Source organism: Prunus persica, chromosome G1 (genome assembly GCF_000346465.2).
Source record: "Prunus persica cultivar Lovell chromosome G1, Prunus_persica_NCBIv2, whole genome shotgun sequence".
Taxonomy (NCBI): Eukaryota; Viridiplantae; Streptophyta; class Magnoliopsida; order Rosales; family Rosaceae; genus Prunus; species Prunus persica.
The window spans coordinates 8,408,467-8,426,158 of NC_034009.1; the positions used below are offsets into that span (position 1 = coordinate 8,408,467).

A 17,692-nucleotide genomic window follows, 5' to 3' on the forward strand; every position below is an offset into this window, starting at 1 on the left:
GTATTTGGTAGAAAGTAGAAACAGAGAAAATGATGACAAGGTGATTATAATATTGTTAAGGATGCTTATGACTAATAATAGATTAATGGGCAATTAGTCTAACATGCATGAGGTTATTTTCATCCATTAAAACTGAACCCGTGACATGGTATTTTGCCCCTACGTTGCTAGAATTCAAAGTGTCGATTATATGGAAACATGTATGCGCATGTGAGCTGTGAGAGGCTAGTCAACTGGCGATACCAGTCAGTAACCAGCCTCTCACAGTTAGGACGCACTTGGAATGTTTTGCATATAAAAAGCATTTCTTTTCTAATAAAAATAGATCCAGGAACTATACACAGCAACTTTGTTTTCGGAATTTCTAACAAAGCATTTCCTTCCTACCTTTGTTCCGTCCTTTCCCATAGGTTATTAGAGGCCTTGTCATAGACAAAGAGAAAGGCAACTTAGTGAAGGCTGATCAATTTTGTTATATAAAAGGGCTACGCATGGCACGAAGATGCTATCTAATGGAGCTGTAAGGTACACTATGAAGCTTTCATTTTGGTTAGTATCATAGTGCAAATACAAAGCAGGCATTCAGTGTGCTGTTAAAACGTTAACAATAAGAACTTCCTATGAAAGTTCCTATTATCAGATTTATTACTCTGGTATTATAACTTTGTGTATGTGGCGCTTAGGTTCTTCCAACATGGCATGAAGATGCTATCTAATTGTTTGATTCGGTCCGCCATGGATGAATTGAATTAAAATCTAACTGAAGACTGAATTTGAATTCGAATACAAATTGAAGTTGGATTGGGAAGATGGAATTGGGGATTTTATTAAAAAGGACCATTAGCCAGCTCACTGGATGACATTTCCTTATGCACATTTACTTATCATTTTCTGAGGAGATGAGGCCTCTCCTCAATATTTAAAGACGTAAAACACATGAAATTGAATGAGCCCTTCAAGTGGAGCTTACAAGAACGAAGGATAATAAAAAAAATGATCTATTCCTATAGGTAATTTACCTCTCTGAATAAAATTACATTACATACTTTCTTTTTCTTTGGATAAAAAGAATATAAAAGCTATCTAAGATGAGGCACTTGCATGCAATGCTACCAAAGAAGCATAAATGCCATCCTTGATACCGATCAATGTTTCATGCTTTCCTTTCTCTGCAATGACTCCATTTTTCACCACTGCGATTACATCCGCACTCTTTATTGTGGATAACCGATGGGCAACCACGATTGTTGTTCGATCCACCATGATTCGGTCCAATGCATCTTGAACCACTCGTTCCGATTCAGCATCAAGAGCACTTGTGGCTTCATCTAGTAGTAGTATCTTTGGTGCCTTCATTATAGCTCGTGCAATTGCCACCCTTTGCTTCTGTCCACCGGACAATTGAATCCCCCGCTCTCCTACTATTGTATCATAACCCTGCATTGTTTTTTCCAAACTTCACATGGTTAATCTTCAACGTTCCAAATAAAATTTTGTGAATTTTCATCAACTAGTCCTTCTCATTTATGCAGCACCATGGCAATAGATTATATTATAGTATTTGTGGCCAAAAGAAATTGACAAGCTTGTTAATTTTGTAGTGCCTACCTGTTGTAAACTACAGATGAACTTGTGAGCATTTGCCAATTCTGCAGCAGCTATAATTTCAGCCTCTGTTGCATTCCCTTCCTTTCCATATGCAATGTTGGCTCTGATAGTATCATTAAACAATGCCGGCTCCTGGCTCACCAGTCCCATTTGCTGTCTCAACCACTTGAGCTGTAGCTTCTGGATTTCAACTCCATCTAATGTAATGTGACCCGAATCAGGGTCATAAAATCTCTGCAACAGTGAGACGACTGTCGATTTCCCACTTCCACTTTCTCCAACCAAAGCAACTGTCTGAATAACATAATACAAATTTGTAAATCCCAGAAACTTGAATTAGACTACGAGGTTCAAATTTTATGCTTTTTTTGAAATGAATAAAAGAACAAAACATGTTACTAAGTTACCTTGCCATGACGAATGGTCAAGCAAAGATCCTGGAACACTGGAACGTCAGGTCTAGTTGGATACTTGAAACTGACATGGCGAAGTTCAATTTCTCCCTTCACATTTTCTATAGTTGTTCCAGATTCATCACTAGAGTCTATTTTTGATTTCCGGTCAAGAATGGCAAATATGGAAGCAGCAGAGCTCTTTACTTTACCAAGATTAGGGGCTAGGGAACCCGACTGAGATACTCCAACAGCTGTCATCGTGAGAGCAAAGAAAACCTGCAAACCAGGGAAACAAAATGTTAACAATGGACTGAATGGACTAATGAAGATTTAATTCTCAGGTAACATGTACTTAGCAGAGTTCGGATCCTCTGCTAATGTTTTCTCATCTATTTACTTACTTGAAGACTTGTAACGCAAGGCAGAAAAACTTACCCGGAAAACATCAGAGAATGTTGTCTTGCCTGCTGCAACAAGTCGGGCTCCAGCATAAAAACTGCAGGCATACACAGAAAAAAGAAAAAAGAACGATAGCCCAAAACCTATCCCGCTGATTAACCCTCGTCTTATCCCTGTCTTAATAGGGCCTTCACATTTCTTCTGGTACAATTCAATCACCTTCTCTTCAGCACAAAAGGAAGCAATTGTTCGAATACTCCCCACTGCATCATTGGCTACTTGACTTGCGTCCTCGTACATTTTCTGCAACAATTTAAAATTTTTAGCATTGACAAAAAGGATTGGTATTATATATATTCTGTATGTCGTGTTGGATGGTGTTTTGGCTGCACCAGCTACAAGTTCTATACTATAAACTTTTGTAAAGTTTGGACTTTGGAGAAATACCTTTGCATCTGCACTGAATCCTTTCAAGAACTTGACTTGAACATAACCATTTAATCCTAATAAAGGCAGCAAAACCAGGATTATAAGAGCAAGTTGCCAATTTGCCACAAAAGCAATACACAAACCAGCAATTGCAGTTGCTGAATTCTCAACCAGCAAACCTAGAGCATCTCCAACCAATGCACGAAGAGAAGCTGCATCTGCAGAAAGCCTTGCACCAATTGCACCACTTGAGTGCTCAGGATCGTCAAACCAACTTACTTCCATGTAAACCACCTTCTCATAGCACATTGACCGAACTCGTTTTATCAACTTACACCCCGCCACAGCAAAAAAGTATTGTCTTGCTGGCAGTGCTATGAAAGTTACCACTCCAAGAACAATGAAGATTAATGCCCAAAACTTCGAATCCTTACGGAGTTGAGGAGGTGGCTCATAGAAGGTCTTGATTACACTGGATATCAATATTCCAAAAATCGGTAAGATTGCCCCATTGACTGCTGCAGCTATAGTACCTAGCAATAATACTGGAATCTCTGGCTTGTTCAGGTAAGCCAGGCGGCGAAGTGAGACTTCTGGAGGCACTCCTGATGATGCTGAAGCAGGAATATCACATCCTGCAGATGTTGTTTCAAGAGAACTGACTGCAGTCGGCACACCGTATGAGATTGAGAAGGAATGACGGTTACTGTTTCCTCTTCCAGATGATCCCCGGCTTACGGATCGTAAGTTTGAAAATCTTTGACTTGAATGTCTTCGAGAATCCACGCTGCTAAGCCTTTCGTGATCATTTACAACAGTCTGTTCTGACACGCTGCTCATTTCTTGCAACCTTATAAGCTGGCTATAAGCTCCTTCAGGGTCCTTAATTAGCTCAGAATGTGGACCTGCTCAGTTGAAAACGATCAGTATGTGCAATACCCATGGAATAAGAACAAGATGAATTGTAACATTATGTTGAACTATAGACAATACGATTTGGCCTTCAAATGGTAGAACAGGACAACATAAACAAATGTATTACCTTTTTCAACAATTGTTCCTCGATGTATAACAGCAATCGTGTCAGCATTCCTTACTGTGCTCAAGCGGTGGGCTACAACGACAGTAGTCCGGTTGATCATAATTCTGTCCAGTGCCTCCTGCACAATTCTCTCAGATTCTGCATCAAGAGCACTCGTGGCTTCATCTAAAAGTAGAATTCTTGGGTCTTTGAGAATTGCTCTAGCTATAGCAACTCTCTGCTTTTGGCCCCCAGATAGCTGAGTTCCATGCTCACCAACCATTGTGTCCAGTCCCTAAATGCATGAATCACAAAACCACAAATAAGAAAAAAGGAATTGAATGAGTTGATCGAAATCATCCGAGTTATTTGAAAACTCATGTGACCTATCTATATTTCCATCTTCGAATGTAACAAAATGGTAAGATTCCATGGTTGTGGAAATTACGAATTCACGCAAAACGTTCAGAGAACAAAATACCAGTACTTAGAGGAAAGTTTAAATGAATTTAACCTGAGGCAGTTTGTCTATGAATTTAGCAGCATTGGCAAGTTCAGCAGCAGCCCTTATTTCTTCAGTGGTTGCACCATCCTTTCCATAGGCAATATTATCTTTAATGCTACAAGTAAATAAAACGGGTTCCTGGCTGACAAGGCCTATTTTCTGTCTGATCCATTTCAGTTGGAACTCTTTGAGATTAATGCCATCAATAAGAACTTCGCCAGCTAGGGGGTCATAAAATCTCTCAATCAAACTGATTACAGTTGATTTACCACTTCCACTCTCTCCAACCAAAGCAGCAGTTGCACCACTAGGTATTGAGAGAGAAAATCCATGGAATATTTGTTCATCCGGTCTTGCAGGATAACTAAAATGAACATCCCTTAGTTCTATGTCTCCACGGATATCATGCAATTGTTGCCCATTAGTGTCAGAAGCATCAATCTCTGGCTTTCTGTCAATTGTCTCAAACATCTTATAAGCTGCAGCTTGTCCAGCAGAAAATGCACTCAAGCATGGAGATGCCTGCCCAAGAGACCTGAAAATTTATCATAGAAAGCAGAAAAGTTATATCTTGATCTTCTGAAAAATCACATATCAAATTTTGGACTGAAAGGGGGAGGGGGAGTCGTCAGTAGATCACGCAAAAATGCGAATCAACAAATTTGGTCATTAAATTTTACTGAAATGCAACTTACATGGAGCCAGTCAACACAGCGAAAACTACATTGATGACTTCCCCTCCTGTATATCCTTTTTCAAGTATCATCTTTCCTCCAAACCATATAGCCAGAGCATAACTACACATTATAATCAGCATAACCGAACCAATTCCGAACCCAGATGCCAAACCCTCTTGCACACCAGAGTTGTAAGCTTTAATTAAGGAGTTGTTGTAATTAGCTATAGCTTGCTTTTCTCCTGTAAACGATGCAACCTGAATTGGGAACACCGATCAGTTTTAGTTCTACGCAAAGAAAATAATAAATAATAAATTTTTGTTTTAAAGACAAGTAGGCTTACTGTTCTGATTGAACCAATTGTCTGCTCTACCACAGTTGCCGCCACTGAATAAGCAGTTTGTCCACTGGATGCCATCTTTGATATAAGGATGCCCATGATGGCACCAGAGAGGACAAGAAGGGGGATAGAAGATAGCATGACAAGGGTGAGAAGCCATCCCTTAATAAATGCTATAACAAAGCCTCCTACGAATGTTGCAATTAACTGGATAAAACTTCCTACCTGAAATAAGAAAATGAAAGAAATGAGAGGTTATTGAAGCAAATGGTAATAACTAAAAAAGGCTTTGGTGTGGCTTGTAAATACCTTCTCGCCCATGGCCTCTTGAATGAGCACAGTATCACCTGACATCCTCCCAACAATTTCCCCAGTGTTAATTTCTTTATCAAAAAAGCCAACATCTTGCCTCAATATTGTTTTCAAGTATAAACTTCTTATTCGAGAAGCCTGTCTCTCTCCAGTGACCATCCAGCAAGACATCTCTGGCATATAGAAAAAGCTAATCACCTCAGTTCCCAAAAAGCCAAATTATTTGTTTGATGCACCAGCAGGCAGTTCAGTGTACTTACGTAGAAATGCCGCTGCAGCAGCTCCCACCGCCAAGTAGACAAACTTTAGAGCCACCTGAGAATATTGAATTGGCCAAATTATATCTGATTAAGCCTTGTTCATTACAATTTCATTACTAAGAGGAACCAGAGAACCAAAATAGATGTTAAGACAGAAGTAAGCTCAGTCATTGAAGTTCTGATAGAACTGGATACAACAATGTTTTGAGTAGAATTTTGTTCTTTACTATTGCTGCTATTGCCTAGTTGACTTAATTTCTATGAAGATGTTACATGTACCCAACACGATTGTACGAGGTCACAATTCACCCAACACAATTAACAGAGATAACTATCTACCAGTTTATAGTCACAGAATATTTACCTTGGAAACTGCATCAACCACGTCTTTATTATTCCCACTTTGTCCAAAGGAGTTAATCACATCTCCAAAGATTATGGTCATTAGAGGCAAAGAGGTCCCATTTCCAATAGCACTGATTGTACCAACGGACATTAACAGGAAATCCAAGGAATCAGCAAAGGAGAAAAGCTTGTAATATGGTACTGTTTTGGTGCCATCCTCCTTGCTCTTGCTTGTATCTTGTGGGCTGTTTTGGGAGTCCTCCACTACTGCTGAGTGGCCGTTCGATGCTGCCGTTCCCTGCTCTTTGATTACATTTCCATCCGCAGGATTTTCCTCAGCCATGTTTTTCACAGCAATAGTAAAGCTGCTATATTTGACAACAAGCACCTCAGAGAAGTAAGTTGCTACTTTATCTGACAGAGAACTTGATCAGAGCTGCAAGACAAAACATTTATGGTTTGGATTAGGAACCATAATTTTTGTTTTTTTGGGGAACTAAATTGACTATATAAACCAAGGAAAATTTGCCAACTGATTCTAATTGAATATGGAATTGATTATTCAGCCAAAATTAAAAAATCCATTTGTTCCTATATTCTTATTTTTGTGCGTGTGAGCATTAGAAAACCCGTTACTGAAGCAAGTGGTACAGAATATGTACATGTTGATTCCAGAAGATGAAAATAGAAAATAAGGGTTAAGAACACAGACAGGAAAAGGAAACAGAGGAAAAAGAACAAGTAATAACAAAAATACTATACTCAAACCAAACATTAAGAAGCCTCACACAGCAGGCATGAAATGCAGGTCGTGGGAATGCTGAGAACAAAACCTCACAAACACAATTTGAAACCAACTAAAACGAAACTAGGAATCAAACGAAGGAGAAAAGAGAAAGAAACCAAGTGGGCAGCTAATGCATGCTCTAAAGGTGAGAAATTTAAATAGAAGAGACATAACCACAAAAAGCTGAGATACAACTTCAAAAAGTGTTGCAGGAAACATTAATATCACCAAAAGATGAAGATACTCACTGAGGGGGAAAGAAGTTTACAAACTTTCAGGAAATGGGTTGATGAAATTGTTGTACTTCCCCCCGAAAGCGTTGCTTTATAAGGCAGCACATCAGCCTACAGCCTACCAACTAGAAAGATAGTGTAGATACAAGACTAGTCAAACGTTCAAACTATCCAGACTTATAAAACAAAATTGAAAGACGTAAAATTCTGGTCCTCTGCTCCTCTCCGTGGTGGCTTTGCTTAGGCAGGAAATCAAATGGGTTGCTTTGACATTAAGTTAAAGTTGAATTTGCAAGGCAACCGTGGTTTGGAGTATTTACTCTTTCATGCAAGCTTTTGAGTCCTAGCATCCGTGTAGTGTATGTGAGTTTAATATACTATCGTCCCTTTCAATAGGAAATGTGCTCAAAAAGTTAAAGTTGAATTTGTCAGCTCAGATACTATGCTTTGCTGCTTGCAATGCAAATCGGCCGTCTTTCTTTTGCAATTAAAGTTAAATATTGTTTTCAAAGTTAGGAAGGCGACATGGTTTTCTTACAAACGCTGCCAATGTATCATGAGAATTCAAAATTGAAACCACTAATATGCAAGTCAAGGCAATTTTCCACTGAATTAGACCCCTTCATCACCTACCCTACCATCATATTGCTTTGAATTTATAAAATTAAATAAATAAATAAAAGGTACTGCAAAAACTCGTGACCAGTGGAAAGAAATCATTTTGGAGACATAACAAGACGCGTGACACATTGACTAGCATATTCTATATATCAATCTCTAGTTGTTTGACACACAAAATCTAGTTGTTTGTCCTTCTTTTGTAATTATTTAACTTGTATGATATGTAAGCAGATCACAACGTTAGGTAGAAGGTACCCATCCATTATGCTTTGCCCTTTAGATTAATCAGGGTCGACAGTCTATCTACATAACAGAATGAGTAAAATAAGAAGCTGGGATTGGAATTATGTTCATAATTTGGACAATTAATTAAGTTGTATTTTGTCAAGAGGATATATGAATCTATGATTAGAATACATTAAAATGAAAACAAGGAATGGTAGCAAAACAAAAACTACTATGGCATGGGATGGAAGTGTTTGTATGTTATCGTTGAAGAAAAATGCTGAAACTAAATATATAGATAATTCGGCTGTGATATTATATTAGAATATGAACATCAAACTCAAAATTATTAAACTATTAAATTATGAATCCAAGATTTCCATTTCCAAAGTAGAATAATTAATCTTAACATGAGAGTGAAGTGAGCATATGTGGTTTGATTCCTTCCCCTTTTTCTTTTTTCTTTTCAAAAAATTAAAAGTAAGAGTGATGCGCAAGTTTGTGCAATAGAAAGAACAATTCGAGCACTGCAATTTGGGTGGTCCAATATGACTTTTGGAGGTTGACTGTATTTTTATTATATTATGCGTAACTTGGAGTGTTGGGCATGCATATCCGACATGAGACATGACAAGTCAATCCTCTCGACTGCCATTCTTTTTGTGTTTTTGTTGTGTTAAAATATGCAATTGTCATTGACTTATTATGGATAGAATTGGTATGCAATTTGAAAATTGTATTTTAAATTTTAAAATTTTGAGAATTTGTGGGTTGTTAAAAAAAATTGAAAAAATATTTTTTTTTTGTTTTTAATAATTGGGGTGTTTTTTTGGTTGTTCTTGAGTTCGAGTTTTTAAAAATAGGGCTATCAAACAAGTTTTCTTTATTTTGGATTCAAATTTTGTTTTTGAATTGAAAAAGTTGAATTCAAGTTGAATATCAAACAAGTCATAATCCTTGTGTTTTTTTTTTCTTTCCTCCCAAGGAACAAATGGACTTATCTTGAAATCCCCAAAAAGGTGAGTGTCAGTTGCAAGATACACGAAACAGAAATTATCTTTGTAGACGTCCATGTTGACCAAAGGATGTTTATTCAAATTTTGTTACTTAGAAAATACCTGGAAATAGCAAGAAAAGTAAGGGGAGTTTCAAATTAAAGTAAGCTTTTGTAGACCCGTGTTGGTTATAGATTTTGGTTCTTTGCTTTACTAGATTCTTGAGGGAGTTTCAAATTAAAGTAAGCTTAATGAATCATTGTTGGGACAGTATATTGAAAATTGTTAACTAACTTTGTTGAATAATCACCTCTTAGAGAATATTTTTTTTTATGGGTGGTGATTTTCTCACTCCCTTTTTATCCACCTACATTCCCTTTTGTTTTTTTAATACGTTTTATTACAAGATAAAAGGGAGTGTAAGTGAATAAAAGAGGAGTGAGAACATACAATTTTAAAAAAAATAAAATGTAAGTGGATAAAAGGGGAGTGGAAAAATCAATACCTTTTTTTATTATAAATAACTTAATTTTGATGGATTGGTAAACATGACTGTGTCCTAGAGCTGCAGTCTTTTGTGATTACTGACTCTAATGATAATCAAGCAACAATTAGTCACAGAAGTTTGAGTTTTCAAGGAGGGGGTTGGTTTGTGTTGAAGAAGATTCAAATTGAAGCAATTCCAAATTGGTAAGTGCAGGACGAGTTGAATTTAATTACAAAATATTCAATTAAGTTATTTATTTATTTTTTATACAAGTGATATTAGAGAAGGAAAATCGAACTTACGAACTCCAATACCACTTGAGTTACGAGCACTTACAAATTTGATTAAGGTTGAGTTTAAATATTTGTGATGGGCCACAAGTGAATTGAGCAAGATATGTGATGGGCCAAATAAGAAGAAAAGGAAGATATGTGATGGGCCTAATATTCATTGGCACAGAAGGCCTCATTTATGGTTACATAACGTGAGCATGGGCTATTCATTGGCCATTGATTTACTTCCGGTCCATTTGAAAACAGGTAATCTGATAAAATCATAAGAGTGTTGTTATTTTCACCCACTATTTTACTTTCTTCACTCACCTTATGTTTTCACATTCCACTCAATTTTTACCCACAATCATTCCTAAAATGCTCCCAATATTTTGATCAAATTGACATTTAGTCTCATAGTCCAATCCATTTGAAAATGGGCAATTTGATGAAATCATAAGTGCCTTTATTTCCACGCGATGTATAACGAAACTATTACACCGCTGAATTTTCTCACTAATATGTCGGGATGGCAACGGACCGGTTCAAAGATTGGTATCACAATACCATACCCGTCCCCACTCCCCATCCCCGCACCTGTCCCTGCCCTAATCCCTGATAAGAAATTTCGGGGAATCCCCGTCCCCATCCCCATCGAGGGGTTGTCTCCCAAACCTGCCCCGAATTCACGGTTTTTATTTATAAAAATATACTACACTCAATTTTGACCAAAAAATAAACTCAATTATATTCAATTAAACCATAAAAATTCAACTTAACTATTTAAAATCATCTAAACAATTTGACAAACTAATAGAAATCATATATTCCACAATCAAAACTAAATATTTTGTCGCAAAATTCTTATTTTACTGCTAAAACTAACAACAACAAAACACATTAAAAACCTACAAAAATAAAAGATCAAATAAATTTAAAAAAAAAACATGGCAGCACTATAGCACCAGCACCGTAACTTCATTAGACAATATAGAATGGAAGGAGGTTCTAATAACAAATCAGGGAGAACACATAAACAAACAATTTCCATATGTTTCTTGGTCAACCAAGAGCATCATGAATTGTTTCCTATTGGTTTATTGAAATATATATTATATATTCATTAATTAAAAATATATATATCACTAATCAGGCAGGGTTCAAGGATGGAGATAACGATACCATCCCGGTCTATCTTCAACTGTGAATTTTTAAAATTCAGGGATCCCCTTACCCGCCCCCGATTTTTCCCGACATCTTCCCCTATTATAGTCATAGTTATTATAGAATTTTATAAAAGCTCACTCATTTTTTGATACAAGTAAAATTAAAGACGGAGAAATAAAATATGAAACCTTAGATACAGGAATAACGAAAGCTCATTCATTTTAGATATACGGCAACATAACATAAATAATTTTTTGAAAATGTAGACATTTTTGCATAATTTTAGTAAGGTTAAGAAAGTTATGGTTAAATCTAAGAAAAAAAAGTTGACCCGAGATCAATTTGTCCCAAAATATTGGGAAAATGTACCAAATGCCGAAAGGCCTTTTTTAGATCGTTTACTGTCCAAAACAAAACCGAAAAGCGCTTGACCTTATCATCATCACCATGGTTGATAGACCAAACTCCAAAGAGAGCAGCAGTCACAGCAGCTGAGCGACAAACCAATCAATCTCATCCACGAAAACAGAAAAGCAAACCTTCACTTTCAGTAGTGCCTTTCCTGCAGTTGAATGAGACTGAACCAAAAACTCTCCTCAGATATTTTGAGACTCCACTCTTCTTCTTCTACTTCTGCTTCTTCTCTCGCGCTCTGCAAACACCCAACATTCAGCTTCAAAGAGGGGGGAGGAGAGAGAGAGAGAGATAGAGATGTATACAACTGAGGCATTGGGGAATTTCTCAGTGTTTAGAGAGACTTCCGTTTCAATGGCGGCCACCAACTATCTCAGAAGTCCTGTTCGAATCCGACCCATGTCCCGTAGCATTCTTAGTAGCAAGAATTTACTCTGGAATTATGGAATGAAGTGCCAGTGCAGCAGCAGCACCAGCAGTAGCAGTAGCGGCGTTGATGAGAAGTCAGTGTTTTCACTCACCTCGTCAAGCAAGTACGAAGTTGATTATTTGGGAGAAAAAACCAAGGGGGATTTGAATGTCAAGGTGGAGCATCTTGAGGCCTTTGGTAACTTTCTTTCCTCTCCTGTGCTCTATTTCGTTCTTTCAGTTTTGAAACTACAACCATATATATGTGTGTGTGTGTAAAGTTTTGTTCTTTTCAATGAACCCATATGTAGGAATTGATAGTCAAGCAACTTTAAAAGGTCCAATTGAGGAAGTGGCCAGGGTTGAGGCTGAAGAAGCTGAAGACTTGCTCAGGGACTTGGGTATCCCGGTGCTGTTTTTTAATTCCTTTTCCTGCATACATTTGGTCCTATATATGCATTACCTTATCTCTTTGCTTTCTTATCTTTTTCTTTAATATATGGTTCTCTTGAATCTTGAACCAATGGATATCCCTCTTATCATTTGCTTATGGTACTACCATGTTCAATATTTATGTGCAGACTCCTTTTTCTTCAAGACAATCACCTCGCGGCATTTTTTGTAGCCGCACATTAAATCTTCGATCAATCAGTGCCATTGGATATGATATGGACTACACCTTGATGCATTATAATGTGATTGTAAGTGTCATCAGCTTAAAATATGCTCTTATTCTCAGCATTAGTTGGCGCGTCAGCTTTGATGCAACATCAAGATCATATAGTTTTGCATGTGCAATTGACTAGTGTTGCAACCTCAATGCATTAGTAACCGTTACTATTCTGGCTATTGTGTGACATGGATTTGTATTTTTCAGGCTTGGGAAGGGAGAGCTTATGATTACTGTATGGAGAATTTGAAGAAAGTGGGTTTCCCTGTTGATGGTCTTGCGTTTGACCCTGACTTGGTAACATCTATAAGCAAGTTAAAAGGTTTTTGAGTATTTACATTTAAGCAAGTCTTGAGATCTAATTTTCGTTTTTCCTTCCTACCTTTGTTCCATCCTTTCCCATAGGTTATTAGAGGCCTTGTCATAGACAAAGAGAAAGGCAACTTAGTGAAGGCTGATCGATTTGGTTATGTAAAGAGGGCTATGCATGGCACGAAGATGCTATCTAATCGAGCTGTAAGGTACACTATGAAGCTTTTTTTTTATTAGTCTCATAGTGCAAATGCAAAGCAGGCATTCAGTGTGCTGTTAAAACATTAGCAATAAGACTTCCTATGAAAGTTCCTATTATCAGATTTATTACTCTGGTCTTCCCTTGTATTATAACTTTGTGTATGTGGCGCTTAAGTTCTTCCAACATTTTGCACTTTAGCATATCATTTTTGGGAAAAGATGGAATCATATATTCTAGTGTGACTTAACTTTTTACTCATTGAAGTGAGATGTATGGGAGGGAACTGGTGGACCTCCGGAAGGAAAGTCGATGGGAATTTCTTAATACACTGTTCTCCGTCTCAGAAGCTGTCGCTTATATGCAGGTACTGTTTTGTCTTAGCTAGAGCACTGTTTTAACCTCAGACTCCTTTTATTGCTATTATTTTTGTGGATTTAGTTTATTCGTATGCGGACATTGACTCATGATTCTTTTCAGATGGTTGACAGATTGGATGATGGAACCATAGCAGCACAACTTGGTCCACTTGATTATAAAGGGCTCTATAAGGCAATATGTTGTGCCTCAATTTTATAGAGCCTGGTATTGGTTTTTTCTTGCTCCTTTTTAACTATTGACATGATTTCAGGCTGTTGGAAGAGCCCTCTTCAGGGCACATGTAGAGGGTCAACTAAAGGTTAATATATTTATGATTTGTGTATCAGATATGTAAGAATTGGTTCATGAGCAGGAACTGATTGTGGTATATATGCAGAGTGAGATAATGTCTAAGCCTGAACTATTTGTGACACCTGATCCAGAATTACCCCTAGCACTTTTGGATCAAAAGGAGGTACGTCTTATAGAAATTTATCTTTCAGTAGCGTGTGACATCATTTAACTCCTTATTTACTTTGACCTATTCGTGCATTAGGCTGGTAAAAAGCTTCTGCTCATTACCAACTCAGATTATCATTACACAGACAAAATGATGCAGCATTCCTTCAACAGATTTCTTCCCAATGATATGGGTTGGCGGGATTTATTTGACATTGTAAGTAAATGTCGTTTGTATACTTATAACTTCGTGCCACATTGAATAGTAATTATTTTATAGGACCTCTGCTATAAAAGTCTCAGGATCATTCTTTCCTGAGTGGTGCTTAAACTAGCAGCATAATTTTATCACAGACCAGTGTTTTTTCTTTCTTTTTGTGTGTGTGTGTGTTTAACAATCAAAGATTGCCTTGAAACTTAATGATCATTAGAATTGTGATCGCATTAACAGCAGTGAGTCATGTTTTTTTGGTCTATTACGCTCCTTTTCAGGTAATAGTCTCCGCAAGGAAGCCAGAGTTCTTCCAAATGTCACACCCTATGTATGAGGTGGTGACAGGAGAGGGGCTCATGCGTCCATGCTTCAAGGCTAAAACAGGTGATGAAGACTAATGTTCAGTACTTGTGCTTGTTTAGCCCTGAAATTCTTTTATTTTTAAGGCAGAATACAGTGAAGTTGTTAATTTCATGTGCTCTGTGGTTGCACTTGCTTTGAATGTCACTTGGTTGCACATTAGCTAAATAATCATGTTTGATAAATGATTGTTATTGTGACATTAATTAACTAAATAACTAAGTTGTTAAGTTGGTCAAATCTCTGCTGTTTTTTTTCTCAGTCAACATCATTTTTACATGTCAATATATTAAATTCCTCTGGGCTTTGTATGGATCATATTATTTGATAATTCTTTACTTTGTTGGCATTGGTTTTATTTAACAATCTCATGCTCATTCAAATTCTTCTTCTTGCAGGGGGATTGTATTCTGGGGGAAGTGCTCAGATGGTTGAGAATTCCCTAAATATTCATGGAGATGAAATACTGTATGTTGGTGATCATATCTACACTGATGTAAGTCAATCCAAAGTTCATCTGCGATGGCGGACGGCATTAATTTGTCGAGAATTGGAAGAAGAGGTTTGTGTAGTTGATTTTCTCTTTACATGCAAGAGTACAGAATAGAAAGTGCAATTAACATGTTTCTGGAAGTTGAGATCTCACTATCATTGAAGAATTGAAAATTTTGGCATGATTAATAATATACTGACTAGAAAAAACACTTTGAGACAACAAATGGAACCCAAAGAACCTGCTTGCCAGTTTCCTTATATAAATATTCTATTGTTCCACAGACCAGACACCTATGGACTATAATTTTTAATTTGGTCTCCTAGTAATTGAGAGATTTAATATCCTTGAACTGTTAAATGCTGATTAGGTCTCCGTTTGTTTCGTGAAATTTTGAGGCTGCAGTTTAGTGCTTTGATCCATAGCCGGGGTCATAGAGCATCACTGGTAGAGCTTATAAATCAAAAGGAGGTCATAGGGGATCTTTTCAACCAACTTCGGCTCGCCTCGCAAAGGCGAACTAAAGGACGCCCTGCTCAAGTAAGTTTTATCCATCACTGAATTCTTGTAATGTATAGTGATAATATCTCAATATATTTTTCATATCTCCTCTTTTTTATGCTTGTATCTGTATCCTTGAGCATTAAACAATTACTGCTTTAATTAACAAATATTGTCTGCTCACCGTTGCATGTATTTGAGTATAGAAGTCAAGATGATCTGGTTATCATTTGAACATTTCTATACTAATACATAAGTGCAACTCTTAATTCTGGTGTTACCTCTGAACTGAATCCATGCTACATTTTCTTTTTCCCATTAAGCATCACCACTCAGCAAACAGTATGAACTCCTAATCCAAGAGTGTGGACCAAGAGATGATAGAACTGGAAACATAAAAAAAGAAATGGTTTATATAATGTAGTGCTTCTTAATTTTATCTGAAACTTTTCTGCACTTTCAGACCCTTGCTGCAACAAACTTGGATGATCAAGAACTCTCAGAAAGCATGCAAAAGCTACTTATAGTTATGCAAAGACTGGACCAGAAAATTGCTCCAATGCTAGAAGCAGATGGAGAGCTCTTCAACAAAAGGTAAGATGGGGTTAGGAAACATATGGAATTGATTTTTTTATAGAGATATTTAGTGATATACCCATTTCTAGCACTAATATTATAAATAAACCCTACACAATTGAATTCCTATAAACAAACCAAAAAAAAACCCAAAAAATGATAGCTGACCTTATTGAATTTAATATTGATTATTAAATTACTTTGATGCCCTATTGAGTGTTTTGGGTATTTTTATGAGATTTTGGGGTTGGGCTTGTTTTAAGAAATTGATGGCAGTTTTGTAATTTATAAGAAGTTAAAAGCTTTTTTGTTATGTTGTAAATGGGCTTTGGGTGTGTTTCTAAAGTCCATTTTATATAGGATATTTTTATAATTTGGGCCCCCATATTGGGTATAATAGTGAATATCCCCTTTTTTTATTACTAGTGTATATCTGTGGAAAATGTTTCATTCATAAATATACAGTTGACCTCGTGAACCTGCTGTGCATTAGGTGGGGATTTCTTTCCCGTGCAGGGTTCTGGGATAAAAGCCATCTGATGAGACAGATTGAGAAGTATGTTCTGTTTTTTCGACAGTTCATATTTCATTCATCACAGGACGTCTGTGACAGAAATAAAAATTTATATTTTGAGTGTCCTTAACAATGATTCTCTCAATTCTTTTTCGTCTTACAGGTATGCCGATATATATACCTCCAGGGTGTCAAATTTCTTGCATTACACACCTTTCATGTATTTCCGCTCACAGGAACAGGTAACTACTAAACACCAAAGCTTAAATTATTAAGGAATGCCAACATTGTCATCTTCACGCGCAACCCTGCACGTTGAAAGGGGACTGTGTAAATTACCAAATGAGTAGAGAATGAGGATTTGAGATTTCGAACTTAGGAACTCTTGTAACCAAAACTCTGATACTGTGAGGTAACAATGTGAAAAAGAGAACAAGACTACAATATTAATGAACATGCAAATAAGCAAGCAATACATGACTATTTTACAACCCTCAACTTTTAGAAAGAGCACTTATATGCCTTATGCCTTTTACCACTGCAGACGCTTGCTCATGATTCGTACTCATACTACTGTTCGAGGTTTAATGGGTCTGCTGTGGATGACGAGGTCGACTTTATGTTGTAGAAGTGCATTTTTGGCTGTAAATATTGCTCAAGTTGACCATGCTAATTATTGTAGTATCTTGACTCCATTGTTTTTCTGTATGAATGATCCAGGCACTTCACAATTTTCAAGGTTATAGACTAATAATGAATAATAATGTTTGATTACTGAATAGTAATCAGTGCTTATCCAATGATGAGTGGATTGTTTATGCCAGACAGATGAACAACATGAGGTTATTTTCATCCATTAAACTGAACCCCTACATTGCTAGAATTCAAAGTGTTGATTATAAGGGAACATGTATGCGCATGCGAGCTGTGAGAGGCCAGTCAACTCGCGATACTAGTCCGTAACCGGCCTCTCATACTTAGGACACACTTGGAATGTTTTGCATGTATAAAGCATTTCTTTTCTAATAAAAATACATCTAGAAACTATACACAGCAACTGCGTTTTGGGAATTTCAAATTAGATACACAAACGGCAGAACTGCTAAATTAGATAAATATTTAATGGGAACTATC

The 17,692-nt window shown here is 36.9% G+C and overlaps 2 protein-coding genes across 2 annotated transcripts; one reads left to right on the forward strand and one right to left on the reverse strand.

Moving 5' to 3' along the window:
• On the reverse strand, positions 797-7,442 carry LOC18791422 (ABC transporter B family member 11). Its single transcript, XM_007225391.2, has 13 exons — positions 7,327-7,442; positions 6,311-6,727; positions 5,947-6,001; positions 5,684-5,859; positions 5,378-5,599; positions 5,053-5,291; positions 4,367-4,892; positions 3,874-4,147; positions 2,850-3,736; positions 2,439-2,705; positions 2,016-2,279; positions 1,609-1,902; positions 797-1,437 (listed from the first exon to the last, which is right to left on the reverse strand). The coding sequence occupies exons 2-13, from the start codon at positions 6,632-6,634 to the stop codon at positions 1,084-1,086; spliced, it is 3,882 nt and encodes a 1,293-aa protein (XP_007225453.1). The 5' UTR covers positions 6,635-6,727; positions 7,327-7,442; the 3' UTR covers positions 797-1,083.
• Positions 11,498-17,381, forward strand: LOC18791844 (5'-nucleotidase domain-containing protein 4). Its single transcript, XM_020554405.1, has 17 exons — positions 11,498-12,099; positions 12,212-12,309; positions 12,482-12,601; positions 12,778-12,867; positions 12,976-13,091; positions 13,349-13,448; positions 13,562-13,633; positions 13,713-13,760; positions 13,839-13,916; positions 13,998-14,117; positions 14,393-14,498; positions 14,873-15,036; positions 15,373-15,507; positions 15,932-16,062; positions 16,538-16,600; positions 16,722-16,800; positions 17,103-17,381. The coding sequence occupies exons 1-17, from the start codon at positions 11,790-11,792 to the stop codon at positions 17,184-17,186; spliced, it is 1,914 nt and encodes a 637-aa protein (XP_020409994.1). The 5' UTR covers positions 11,498-11,789; the 3' UTR covers positions 17,187-17,381.